The 15,053-nt window shown below is 42.0% G+C and overlaps 1 protein-coding gene across 1 annotated transcript in view; it reads right to left on the reverse strand.

The window, feature by feature from the left end:
- NCKAP5 (NCK associated protein 5) overlaps nt 1–15,053 on the reverse strand; it is an 894,518-nt gene that overhangs the window by 845,344 nt on the left and 34,121 nt on the right. The window contains exon 2 of the mRNA XM_080799084.1: nt 4,503–4,632. Within this exon, the coding sequence (XP_080655210.1) occupies nt 4,503–4,571 (69 nt within the window). The 5' untranslated portion in view covers nt 4,572–4,632. The remainder of the gene's footprint in view (nt 1–4,502; nt 4,633–15,053) is intronic.

Below are 15,053 nucleotides of genomic sequence, written 5' to 3' on the forward strand. Positions count from 1 at the left end.
AGTCCCTGTGTCCCAGGACCAGGCCAGGAGAGAATAGGAGAGCCATCACCTTGACCTCTCTCTCTTCTTGACCTCTGATCTCCTGTTAGGTCCCTCCGTTAGCCAAACCCAACTAGATGCCAAAAGACATAGGGTCCTACTGACAAAGTCTGTGTGGTGTATCCTCTAGGGGTACATAGGCAGGTGGAGAAGGATGGGGTGGCTCTGGAGGGAAAAGTGGAGACTATCCAGAACATCCCATAGTGACTACAACATCTTAAATGTAAAGCAGGTTTTCTAGGGATGCTTACTGTTTGGCTTAAATGTGTGCCTATGGAAGGCCTAATCACTCTACTAGTTTGGATACAAACTATCGAGAGGCTGAAGGGTGAATTGAGGGACTTGGTGGGGCCTTTCCTGTTCTCACAAGTTTATCCAAACTGCCCAGCTGTCAGAGCTGAGGATCTAGTGTGGCCAACGTTTTGTCTTCCTTCTGGAAGGGGAAATAAAGGAATGGGGTACCGCGAAAGAATCTGTTGTTCATGAAAGAAACTCCCTCCCGTCCCTGCCTAAAAGCAAAAAGTAACTTTTCCTCACACTAGAAGGGAATTTCTCCTATCAGAATGTGAGATGGTTAAAAAGAGAGAGAGAGAGAGAATTCCCTCCCCAGCCCTCTCATCAGCTAAATGCTATCACAGCCACACGTATCATATAGCTCTACAGTCAGCCTGGGAATGATTCTTGCAAATAAAAAAGCACAGTGTGAAATGCTGACTTTTTCTGATCAAAAAGCATCCTGGGGTGGGCGGAACAGCTTTGGGTCAAGAAGAGGCCTCGATTTCTGGGGTGATTTTTATTGTTATCAGAGAGAAGACTGTACTTGCCGCGAACGTGCGGCTCCTCGGCTCACTCCTACTGGTGAAGGCAAACTTGTAGTCACTTGTCTTTCTCTCAGGGTACTTACCCCCCACATTGAAACATATTTTTCATTTCAGTTTCACTTACCTGTCACTTTCTTCTTAAAAAGGGTGATTTATCAAGTAAAAAAAAAAAAAAAAAAATCAAAGAACACTTCAATGCTACTGGGGTGCCCACACACAAACATACACACACACAAACACACACACTCAAACCCCCCATGTCCTGTCCTGAAGGCAAAATTGTGACTAAAAACCACAAGAAACTATCCCCCAATGGGGAGCTTTTTCCAGCATCTTGACTGTGAGTTCCTTTATTCTGTGGTTCCGCCAGCCTACAAATTTAAAAGCTGTTGCAAGGGAGCTATAATTTCTACTCAACACTTCATGATTTGATTATGTAAAATAAAAAGTGTAATGAAGTTAATAGTACCTTATTCTTACTGTACATTATGAGGAATTTTTTTCCCTGCAGAATGTGAAAGTGGAAATTACCTCTGGACCTTCTAATTCTCAAAAATGTGGGTCATAATGATTACTGTGGTAGAATTTCAAGACATAAGATTTAGTATATTTCTCTTTCCTCTATTTGGTTTTCCAAAGGGACGTCTTCTCTTACTGGGATTTTATGTAGTAAAATGTAAGGAACTGAAGTGAGGGGTAAGAGCCCTGCATCCAACGCTACTTGTGGAACCTCGAGAAAAACACTGAACCTCACTGAGTAATAACTTCTTCTGCCAAGTGAGGAGACTGGCTAACCCAGTCCTATTCTAGCATTCTAGGATTAAAAAAACAAAACAAAACAAACAAACAAACAAAAATTAAAATAAATAAATAAATAAATAAATAAATAAATTTTAAAAACAACATAAAGTGGAATAAAGTAAGCATGCCTTGAGAAAGAAGTGTGGCATATGATGCCAGGTGTTTCCTTCTCCTTGTGTTGTCCAGGAGGCCTTTTCCAGAATTATCACTTTGTGTTTCTCTCCCAGTTGTTTGTGTGAATGCAGCAGGGACACAAAGAGGAGGCTGATGTCTTTGCTTCAAGTCCTTTAACAGGCCAGTCAGCTTTGACCTCATCCCTGTCTACCTCTCTTCCTGATGGCCACAAGAGAATTCACTCAAGGGACTCTCAGTGGGTCTCACTCTCAAAACACCGGCTCAAAACGAGTACCTTTGCTGTCACTACCTCAGTGTGTTATATGAGGAAAGAACATAACACTAAAAGAGAAGGCTAATTTATAGTGATGGGGCCTAAGCTGTGTAACATGGAGTGGCATTTAAGACCTCCCATCCCTTAGGCCACCTACTCATAAAGACAACAGTCTTTTGGGATCTTCCCAATTATACCCATGCAGCCATAACACTTAATCTACCTCCAGGAAACACGGCAGATATTTCACTAGTGTAAAAACCTCTCCTTAAGCATCATTTGGGGACATTGAATAGCATTACGTTTCTCAGGTTGTGCCAAGCAACGGGTTCTTGTTCTCCCTGTTCTCTCATGCTAAAGTCAGAAAATGGATCTGCAGGCCCCACAAGACTCAGGGTAGAGCCACGTGCCAAAGGGGACCCCAAGCTCGGTTTTGGGTTTTCAGCTTATACTGCTGCTACCACAGGCTTGGATTATGCTCACAGTCGGGCCCGCCCCGAGCAAAATTTAAATAAGGACAATGGTTTCATTAAGGCTCTTTCCTCTTCCTCTGATTTTCAGATGTCCGAAGCTCTCGTGGCCATTCACTGCCTCTCCCCTCCCTGCCCCAGCCCAGCCCTGCATCGCAGCTCTCCGTGCCCTGTATCTTATTGTTTACCAATTCCCTCAACAAAATTTTGCTCAGCGGCTTGACATTTGGGAAACATCCAAGACCTTTTATTAATGAGTGTGCTCCCATGAAAGACAATAGCTTAGCTTGCTTGCGTTGATATCATCTTCGCCTGTTCTCTGGCATGGAAGGCAGAATCCAGGACTTTAGGGGCTAATCAGGGAGGATATATGGGGGTGAAGGGAACATTTCCTGTAGGGCTCCTGGGTGGCTCAGTGAGTTAGGGATCTGACTCTTGATTTTGGCTTCGGTTGTGATCTCAGGGTTGTGGAACCGAGCCCCACATCAGGCTCTGTGCTTACCTCGGAGTCTACTTATCCCTCTTCCTCTGCTCCTCCCCTCACCCATGTGAGCTCTCTCTCTCTCATAATTTAAAACAAACAAACAAACAAAAACCTTTTTAAAAGAGAACCTTTCCTGTGTTGCTCATATTATAACATATGAGCATCTCTGTCCTCTGTTCAGGTATATGACAGACTCTATTATCAGGTTAGGTAAAAAGTGGTGGGTTTTTTTGGCAAAGGAGAGGCTGAGAAATCATCTTTTTATCCTGTTTCCCCAGAAACTATCTTCAGGGAATAGATGTATAAATACACACACACACACACACACACACACACACACACACACACACACACGCTATTTCACATTCGACCAGAGATAGAAAGACCTAAGAGATGAGAAGAGGGCAGGCACATCCTTTGGGAGGAGAATCTAAAATGCTATAAAAGTTCTTAGCCTCTGAAGGTAGACTGGTCAGTGCACAGCCCGCACAGACACAGAAATTGAATCTAAAAACAAGAGAGGCACTAGACACAAAAGTTCAACGTAATCCTTTTCTCCGTTCCCGGAAACTCACATCCAGGAACACTTTGTGACCCTAAGCCTCAGCAGTTACGGGGTAACTAACTTGTCTCTACACTGGCAGAGCCAGACCTATAGCAGCAGGGTGGGAAAAGCACAACTGACAAATCCATTCCACAAATATTTGATTGGATACCTAGTCCGACCCAGACTCCCAGTCAGATGCTGGGAGCACACAAATGAATAAAGCACATCCTCCCGCAACAAGCAAAAGAAGGAGCTGAGCTAAATCTCCATTTCAGTCAATGAGCAAAAGAGAAAGAGGTGACTCCCTTGATTTCTTGCTCTGTTCACATGCATTAGGGAAGAGAAGAGGGGATGTACACATCAGAGCTCGGAGAGCAGCCAACCTTCCGGAATCAGTGACTTAGTCTCTTTCTTGGACTAACCAGATTCTCATGCACGGAAGCAAACACAACCAGGTTGTTAAGAATGACACTCATCAGCATTCACACTCTTAGAAAGAAAGCTTATCAACAATTGAACTGTGGTACGTATCTAAGGTCTCGGGGATGCTTCACTCTTCAATATTAGAAGCTCTACTAAATCCCTATTCAGCTTATCCCCCAGATGAAGATAAATGGGGGATGGAACAAGTATATATAGGCTTGGCATTGGGTGTCAGCTTTACAGTAGTGTTTTTGTATAGGTTAAAGTCTACTTCAGCTGGAATTAATGTAATTACATATAATGTTGACAGATTATGACATTTGCCTATTAAGTACACTATACAAACATTCCAATAATTTGCTGGCTTTTGACTTTGTAAAAAATAAATGAAAGCAAATCCCAGGGGATATGGCTAATGGGGTAACTGGAATAGAGGTTTCAAAAGCGCAGAGTTCAGGAAATAACAGTCAAAGAATAATGCATTTTAAGCCAAAACATATAGAGTGGTAAATGAATATTTAGTACTTACCACAAGACTGCTGTCTAGAGACAACCTTTTTCCAAAGTCCCTTTTCTCAAGCTGTCTCTTTCCCTCCATGGGTGAAGTTATTTATTTTCCTTTGTGATTTATAAGAATTCCCCTTCTGTTTCCAGGGTCACTGCAAAAAGTGAGCATGTGTTTTACCATCCGAGTGAAAAGTGTTTAGACCCTTGTTTTTAGCTTTCTAACTAGAAACAAGTGTGGCAGCCAAAATATCCAGACCCCAACCATAAGTGCAAAACAGGGCTCTCTGAACTCAAAAGACCTCTCCGGGTTGCGAATGTCAGAGTCGTCTTTACAGAGGCCCCTGTGTTTTTATAGGTCTTGCTAATGGAGTTGGGGAATGGGTTTGCAGGTTGAATCAGCAGACTGTGGAAAAAAGCAAACAGTCTGTTTCATGCCACGCTTGCTCCACACTCGTCCTCCCTCTATCAGCCAGAATCATTCTGTTACTGTGCACATAGATGCTGTTTGCAAATTCCATGAGCTCAAACTGACAAAACCAGGCTCCATAACCAAGAGTGGCTGAGCCCAAGGCTCGAGGAGAGGAAACCGAAACCTGAACATCACTGCCAATATTTCATTGGAAAATATGTAAGTTAAACAGATGTGGGGGACGTTATAAGATACATTCCCTCTAGGACAGGTGGATTCCACAAATGGTGGAGGCCATGTCATCGTCAATGAGTATTTGAACACCCATGGCATTTTATCGGATCAGATATAGTTAATCCCTGTACTCCACTGCGGTGGTTAGCTCTAGAATGACTAAGTGTCTTGGTTAGTAGGAATATATTGTGTGTGTCAAGCACTAGCTTCTAGTCTTCATGAAGATATAAGTAGCCTGAAGTAAAAGAAACAGGTTTTAGTCCATACTTTCCCACCCATTCTCCAAGGAACCTTGGACAAGTCATCCAGCTTCTCTGAAACTCACCTTTCTAATCTGCAAAAAACATGCAGATGTACAATGATTTAAAGGCAATAAACTACAACTTACATGTCAGTTATAATTATGCACAGATTACATTAAAAACCAGTTAATCTTAAATACTAAGTTAACCTAATCTAATACATCTTTGATGATTCAGGAGGCACCTGGGGGTAGAGAAGTGCCTCATAATCCACACAAAACACATAGCCATTGTCCTGCTATCAAAGTAAAGCTGAACTTAATAACACACTCTACCAATCAGCTTTTGATAAAATTGAAAAGAAATATTATCCACAGCCCCCTCAATGGCTCCAAATCTAATGAGGATATGGCAGAATCTGATCTCACAGCCCCCTGCATATGGCCTCCTGCTCCTTGTTTCCCCCACCAGGAGGAGGGTGGGGACAGTGATGCCCCAGACAGGCCCAAATGATGGTCGGTGGTAGGAAACCAATGAACTCCCTTCCCAGCCCTAGGCTCTCTCCTCCATCTGCCACTTCTTGCTTTTAGGAACACCAATTTCAATTCATTACTCATCCATTCAGAATCTCCTGGGAGTCCATCCTGAATTCAGTATATAAAACCAAATTTTTAACATTATGTTCAAAGTCTATTTCCTGCCAAGTAGCCTTTTCCAGTCCCTGAACGTGCGAGGCATGTTCCTGAGACCACGCTTGGATCACACCCCTCATCTCCATCAGATCTAATTCTCTCTTCTCCAGGGCCTGGGGCAGGTCCCACCTCCTTCGCAGGAGCTTCCTGGTCACACCACTGGCCAAAGACTTCTTCCTCTCCCATGTTTCATGGGAGTCGTTAGGGACTTAATTATTAACCACCATCATCACCTAGCACAGCTTAAATACAGGAAGTTCTTATTTGCTGGTTGGTGCAGCCTAGTAGTTAAAAACAAACTCTTGGCAGCATTTTCCAGAACAAAGCTAATTGCATGCTATTAGTATCAGCCAAACTATTAGTCCCGTGAAATTTGTTGTAAGGGATTGCCTTTCCTATTTTCAGCTGTTCCCATCCACTTTGCTGCCCCTGCCTCATCTCAGTAGGAGATACACGCATTGTGTGCATACTGTGTGCCCTCACTTGGAGCTCAGAATATTCTCTGTAATGATGGCTCCAGCTAGAGGGACTACTCAGGCCCTGAGATTTCTCTCTACATCAAAAACATACCCCCTTAACTCATTTTCTCATTGTCTTTTCTTGTTAATATATTCCTCGCCTTCCCAAGTCATGCCCCAAAGATCCCTGGCATTTGACAGGTCTCAATAGATGATCCTTTGGCATGCAGCACGTATTTATTAAGTACCTAATATATGAAGGACCCAGTACTTAGGTGTTAGTAACATAGCCGTGTATAAGGGAGACTAGGTTCCTGTCTTTGGAACTTCACAGAAGATGTAGGAAATAACTAAGCAAACAAATATTCCAAACCATGGGAGGTATCTGCTTATGAAGGAAATTATCTTCAGGAGGTGGTATTAAGGAGTGTCAAGCATGTTGAAAGGGAGAACCCTTTAGACAGAATGGTAAAAATAGAAACCAGTCATATAAAAATACGGGTAAAAAGCACTCCAGATAGAGGGACCAGTCTTTCTGCTGGGAAAAAGCCAGAAAGAGGTTTGTGTGCCCCCTAGAATAGGGAAGCAGTTTTTTAGGAACAAAGAAGCTGGGAAGACAATGTGTGAGAAAAGTTCTAAGCCATAAGCAGCAATTACATCACACAAGTGTCTTGTAGGACAAGGTAACTTGTTTGTTCTGAGCATAACACTTAATCTTAAGGTTTGGTTACTCTTTACTAGCTGAAAACATTAAACAATTTAATCTTTATAGGTTTCAACTGATTCATCTACAAAATGGCATTTAATAGGTCTTGCTTCATAGTGGGGTTGTTGTGATGATTAATGAGATGATCCATTTTTTTTTTAAGATTTATTTATTTGCCACAGAGAGAGAGAGAGAGAGTACACACAAGGAGGCAGAGAGGCAGACAGAGGCAGCGAGAGAAGCAGGCTCCCTGCTGAGCAAGGAGCCCGATGCGGGATTCAGTCCCAGGACCCTGGGATCATGACCTGAGCCGACGGCAGTGGCTTAACCAACTGAGCCACCCAGGCGTCCCTGAGATGATCCATGTAAAGAACTTCCCCACTATCTGGCACATAGTAGGTAAGCTTTAAATATCAGATATATTGATCATCCTTTCTGGTAAGTATGATTAAACTCTTTCATAAGCAATGCTAGTGACGTGATTTTATGCTCCATAATAGGTTGATGAGACTGTCATTTTGGGAAACAGGAATCTTTTCAAAAGTTCTCAAACAGCCTAGTTTGCTATGTGGAAGGCTGACTGAATGGTTTAATCCAGTCAGTTTCTTTTCATACTTTTCGTACTTTGTAGTGCCAGTTATATAGGCAGAGATTGACCTTCAAAACATCAGCAACTGGTAAGACACAGGGATTGGCCAATCAGAAGGATGGTCAATGGCAACAAGTAGCACAGCTGTAGCCATGTGTCCTGGCCAGTTACCACCCTAAATGTATGTACTACCCCATCCCAAGAACTAGAAAATTCATGAATTATACCATAAAGCAATCATGGAAAGGATCAAAGTAAAGATATCCAAAAGGATCAATGCAAGACCACACAAGACTGCACAAGAAACAAAATGGCAACCAGGATGTGTCCATATGAAAAGGGGGAGTCCACAAAGGAAAAGCCAGGAAGGCTGACAGGTTCCACTTCCAGCATTGTCAAGTGAAGAGAGTGCCCACATTTACACATACCCAGAAAGGACTGCAAGTCTAGAGGGGACATGAACATGCCAGATCCCAGACACTTTGGTATTTCACTGGCCATTTGTATCATCTAACAAAAGCCCCTGATTAGAGATCACTGCCATAAATCAATTTTCCAATTTTATTTGATTCCCAAGTCATTTTACTTATAGAGGACGAATGTGTTGACCAGCAAATATAAGGAGGCATCTGACTCTTTACATTCATCATTTATGTATTTGCTTAGTATATTACTCAGCTTGTGCTGCCATAACAGAATATCGCAGACTCGGTGGCTTCAACAATAGACATGGATTTTTCTCACAGTTCTGGAAACTGGAAATTCAAGATCAAGGTGGTGGCAGTGTTGGCTTCTGGTGAGATGTCTCTCCTTAGCTTGCATTTGGCCACCTTCTGTGTCCTCACATGACATTTTCCTTTGCACACATACTTCTGGTGCCTCTTTCTTTTCTTTTCTTTTTCTTATATGGGCATCAATTCTATTGAATGAGGTCCCCACACTTAAGACTTCATTTAACCTTAATCACCTCCACCTAAAAGGCCTATAACTCCACATACAGTCCTTTTGGGGGCTAGGGCTCCAACATGAATTTTCAGGGGATACATTTCCATCCATATGAACTAATTTCAGTCAGAATTCAAAGTCTGATCACAGTTCCAGGTACTAATAATAAGTTTAACTAATAAGTTTTCTAACTAACTATAAGTTTCTGAGTCTAAAACCTGACAGAAAACTCTAGATGTCGGTGGCTACTTCCAGACCCTATCCCTCTCTGCTGGTTAATTCACTGTTGGATTTCATGCCATCACTACCTCCCACCCACCCCTGCCTTCCCTTGTTACACTCTTCTCTTTATTGCAGGTCTAAATGTGCAAACATTATCAAGATTTCTTAGTCAGTTAGCCAACCTGGGTTCTGCCAGTAGGAGGCAGTGAGAGATGAGAAGGCAACAGAAAGGGAAAAGCCCTTCTAGCTGCAGAGAAGCAGCAGCATCAACAGCAGGTGACTGTGATTCCTCCAACAAGCACAGTATAAAAACAGGCAGTGGCAGCTTCCAAGACTTTGAGTACCACCCAGTTAGGCCTTTTGCTCCTCCTGCTTTTCCGACAGTTTCATTAAAAAAATTCCTTGCATTAATTCTTTCTCAGCTTGAAGTATCTAGAGTGGTTTCTCTTTCCCAGGCTTGACAATAATAGATTCACACCCCATAGAGATATCCCTGGACGGGCCGCCATCCTTCCTTGGGCAACTCCTGGTCTCCTTTTTGTGAGCCTTCTGAGCAATAGTGTTGAATTAGAAATCCTACCAGACATGAAGTTCCTGGAGAACAGTGACAATATCTTAAGTTCTCCTAGGTAGTATAATGCCTGATGCATAGCAACGGGGCAGACACTCAATGAACACTTGTTGTTCACGTGAATAAATGAATAAATGAATGTTTACAGCTGTCTTTATGAACACATAAAAAGCCAGGTGGCAATATAACATGGCTAAAGTAAAGAACTTCTCTACACATTTATAAACCTGAAATTACTTTATTAGTCAAACACACAGACATACTCAAGCCTCAAAGAAAACATTTTATCTTGATCTTAAAACTATTACCAACTTAAAAATTGCGCTTAGGACATGCCTGAACTTACAAAGGACCATAACTGAGTCCTGTTCATGCCTTCTCTATGGCTTCTGACAACTCTATGTCGTAAAGAACACACATCTGCCTCCACGTGATGGGTAGGAAGCCTCTCCCACTCTTGCAAGGGGAGGAAAATGGTCAAAGAGTTGAAGGAAGACAGGATATTAAGCATCTTTTTTTGACTGATGGACCTTGATATCCCGTCTCCCCTCTCCTCTCATGTACATCTCTCTCTAACTGATGAAAATATCATTTCTTGGTATCTGTAAGATCTGTGTTGGCCTTCATAAACTCTCTTTAATTTTCCTTACAGATAGTAATGGCCTTTCAAGGCTAAGCAGACCCTTTAATATTCTTAAAGACATCAGTGATTTCTTTATCTTGCCAGACTTTATTAACAGACTGCATAATTTTCAAGGGACTATACCCAAACAACACCATTAAATAAACCTCAAAGGCATATTTCCTCACAAGCATGTAGTCACACACATGCAGACACACCTAATCACACTCTCACATACACTCACACGTATCCTGAGAACTTTTCTCCACAGCAATTCCTGCGTCTCTGATTCCCCCACTCCCCACCTCTGCTCTGAAATGTTAATGGTGGTGCCTGAAGAAATGGAGAAAAAAGGTAGAACCAAAGGCATTAGAAGATTGAGCTCTCAGCCCTCTTTGCCACGTAAACTTGAGGATGTTCCCTAACTTCTGTGAGTTTACATTTGCCAATCTGTTCACCAGGCTCCTGTGAGGTTGCGATGAGACAATGTATGAGTCAAGATATTTTTTTAGTCAGCTTTGTGAAGCAACGAGCTATGCAAACTAGGATTGTTTGCAGCCTCAAACACAACCAGAGAACAGAAATTGGGTCAAACTCGACACCATCCCTTGCAGTACCTAGCATCCTATGTGGTATAAATCCTACAAAAAATGATTTCAAAACTGAACGTGCCAAAGACAAAAGAGGAGGGCAGCAAGGCTCTTGTCCCCGACAAGGTAGTTCATAGATCTCCACCCTGGTTGTCCTTAGAATCACCTGGAGACCTTGTAAAACAGACCAATGCCCACAGGCCCTCCCAGAACCCTGGAATCTCTAGGAACAGGGCCCCCAGGCACCAGAGCAGGGACATAGTAGCCTGGGTCAGTAACCACTGGTTGAAGCAGTGGTTCTCAAACTTGCCATCTACTGGAGTTCCTGGGGAGTCACGGAGCTCAAATCAATCAGGACAACTGGGGTAGATGCAGTCATCATCACTTTAAGCTCCCCGAAAGGCTCCAACATGTAGCACCAGCTTGAAAGGGTGAAGATATGTCCCCTTTCTTGGTCTCTTTCCCTTCCTCAAGGGCCGAGGGACATGCAGGGGCTGACAGACACAATTGTCTTTCTTTAGGCACCGCAACTAATCTGAAAATGCTAACCTCAAAGAAGAATATCAGATACAAACAATTTGGATCAGCATCTCCCTCTGTATGCTCGTTCTGTCCAGCTCACTAATCATCCTGCTTAAACTGGCCTTTTGCTTCATGCAAAAACTAATGTTGACTAAAGAGAAACAACATATCTAGATTCCAAATTAAAGCACACACAGAATTGTAGAAACTCGTTCAGAGAATGAGGGAGAGAACCTCCCCCACCAAGGACAAGAGTGGAAGAAAATCTGGAAAAGTGGAAAAATGTTCTGAGACCCACTCCTGTTCTTCTCCCCATGGTTCTCGAAGAGTATCTTGCTCTCGTTTCTACATGCAAAGAGCAGGGGGTAAGAGAGGAAACTGTGAATCTCTTAAGATTTGCTTATCGCTACCAAATAGAATGTTTGAAACTCCTGTCAGGTTTGTACTGAAGTCTTTTCATCCGGATGTATTAAAGTCCACAAAAAGGAAAGATGTTGGCTTTTCTTATACTTTAAATACATACACACAGCAGCTGCTTTTTAGAAGAGTTGCTGGCTCAATAGTTTTCTGCTATTGATACATCTATTCATGAAGTTCTCACACGTGTATGTAAGTGTGTGTGGGTTGCACGCATGTGTGAGTGTGTATGAACGTGTATGTGAGCGCTCATGTGTGTGTGCACACACACTCTGAACAGAAAACCACTCTCTCCACCCTGGACAGGAGAATTAAAAAAAAAAAAAAAACAAACAATGAGATTTACAAAAACAAAATGTCTATTTAAACCCTAACAGCACCCTGAAACTGATTTAAAAGATTGCATGCGAACAGATTTCCCAAATGCAGCCCATCCTTGCCAGATAAATTAGTAGCTGGAAACACTCTCTGCAGGGTGTAACAGCCGCTTTTTAATTTGAAGTGGAGGAAAATCTTGCATGATGATGAAAATTGGTTTTAAAGAATGATTCCATGAGCTCATGTTTACTAAACTTCTCACCCTAGAAGTTACTCAGTAACGTAGAGCTTAGAGTTGAAATGCTAGAAAGGAACCCTAGAAATTACTGCCTCAGGGTCTCGTGACATAAACGGCTGCCACCAGCACAGGAACGAGGAGACTCCAAGGCAGGCAGAGTCTGGGAATCTTCGCTGTCCTTCAGCAGGAAGCTCAGCAAACTCCAACAGGTAAAGCACTGACGCTAATCTGAATAAAGTCCCTTGGGAGCAGAGGGCAGGGTAAGCTCTTCAGACCTCGAAAGCAGCCAAAATTTAATCCATGTCCAACCCTTCCTCTTTAAATATTTTTTTTAAATATTTTATTTATCCATTTGACAGAGAGAGACCACAAGCAGGCAGAGCAAAAGACAGAGAGGGGGAAGCAGGCTCCCCACTGAGCAGAGAGCCCGATGTGAGACTCAATTCCAGGACCCTGGGATCATAACCTGAGCCGAAGGCAGAGGCTTAACCCACTGAGCCACTCAGGCGCCCCTAAATATTTTTTTGAAAGATAATTCACATACCATAAAGTTCAGCCTTTCAAAATATACCATTCAGTGTCAACCTCTTTCTATTACCTGAAACTATGTATTTGCTACAGAAACTCAGGGGATGATTCTCTCCCAGCTGGGACACAAAGAAGCTCCATCGTGGTGGCTGGAGGTTCCATCCATCCTGACTATGCCATGTCCACATCCTTCTGGGTAGCAGCATCCTGGATAGCCCTGAGTTCAACTTCTCCAACTGAAAATTTCTGGGGCCATAAGCGATGTCTGTAAACTTGAGCAATTTGTGTAACGTCGCTTGGTCTCAATTTTCCCATGGATAAAATTAAAATACCAAGAGCAGCAATCACATTAAGGGAATGGCTCTGAGGTTTAAGATGCTTGTTTTAAATACTGAGTAGAGGGGCACCTGGGTGGCTCAGTCAGTTAAGCTTCTGCTTTCTGCTCAGGTCATGATCTCAGGGTCCTGGGATCGTGCCCTGTACGGGGCTCCTCGCTTACAGGGAGCCTGCTTCTTCCTCTCCTCCCTGTTCATGCTATCTCTCTCTCTCTCTCTCAAATAATTAAATAAAATCTTTAAAAACTAAAATAAAATAATAAAAAATATAATATTGGGTAGATACTCAACAACTGTTAGTTATAACTCAATAGAATCTTTTTCATTCGGAATTCAATAATATTTATCCAATATCTATTTTGGTCCCAGACCTCATGTTCAGTCCTAAGAGAGAGAAGAAGAAGAAAGAAGGATGTAAAGCACATATCCTCAACTTTTAAGGAGGGATGAAAGATTTATATGGTAAAAGGGTAAAAAAAATGTGAATGAATGAATATTTCTGGCACAAAGACTCACTTCTGGCAGGAATAATTTCTGCAAAACTTGCCTTCTTTGCCATTCAAGTATTTCCAGCTGATTTCCAGACAGAAACTATTGCTACATTTTTTAGTGTATCAACCAAAAGCTAAGAGACAGAATGGCAGGGCTTTGGAGCAGGATAAGCGTTTCAGCTCTGGCTGCTCTTCTCCAACCATCTGTTCCTTTCCTCCCAGTTCTTCTTAGTAAAGCTGTTCCCCCGGTTTAGTTCCCTCCTCTACCTCCTCTCCATTTATTGCATTAAGAAACATTTCTATTTCATTACATGAAATGCCCGTATGTTGCCCATGAATGAACTCCTAAGGGGAAACTCAGTATAAAAATGAAACAGATAAATAAATAACTTTTAAAAATAAATAAAGTGTGCACATAACCCCAGAGGACTGGAAGAATATTTAGATAAGTGACTAGGGAAAAGAATTTTCACACTGTGTCATCTGCTAACGCTAATGAGTTAATTAAATTAGAAAAATTCCACAGCCAGAAGCAAAAACATCCAAATACGTGGGATGCTGGGGGAATTATAGACCATGCTACTAAATGCATTCTGTTCAAGCTTTTTTTTTTTTTTTTTTTTTTCCTTTGAGAAGGCTGTGGAGAGCTACACTCAAAAAACCATCCAATTTCAAGAGCACGTTTTCCATCTGGGGCCAGTTGGGCAGAATGTGCTCTAAACTCTGCAAAGCCCACTGAAAGCAACATGACTTGTTAAGGAAACTGTTTATGAAAAACAATGTTTTGAAATGATCCAGCACAAGGTTTAATTGTGATGTCCGCCTACATTGCTGAATTCATTATTTTCCATTAAATGCTTTAGTATACAACTGAAAAGCCAAAACAATCCAGGAAATGGATATAGTAAAAAAAAAGTCAGACGACCATACGTTTTTGCTAAGACTTTACATGGTAATTAGAAGATTTCCAGTTACCTGGAAGCTTTTTTCTCTTTAAGGGTTTTTTTCTCTTCTTTTATGGTAACCTCCTTCCACAACCCGTATGTCCCAAACAATCCTGATGCAAGGGAAAAAAAAATGCTCAAAGCCTAGTAAATCAAGATTGAAATAACTATTCATATGCTAAAACCAATGGAAAGAATTCATAATAAACCATAAAATGTAGAATATGACATTAAAGGTGTCCTAAGTAATAATAGCTGTCAAGATGAAATGTATGAAAAAGTCTCAAAGATGTTTATCTTGTTTCTGTTCAGTGTTTAATTGAATTGAGAGTGCTGTTCCCTTGTGGGGAAGTGGGATGAAATGTCTTGCAGAAGAAAAACAGTTGATGAGCACTCACTTACACTGATGGCTCGAGACAGCGAGGTTAAGGGTGTGTGTGTGTGCGTGTGCGCGTATACACGTGATGTGTATGTATGACACATACACCCATGCACATATG

The sequence above is a fragment of the Martes martes genome (genome assembly GCF_963455335.1).
Source record: "Martes martes genome assembly, chromosome: 3".
Lineage (NCBI taxonomy): Eukaryota > Metazoa > Chordata > Mammalia > Carnivora > Mustelidae > Martes > Martes martes.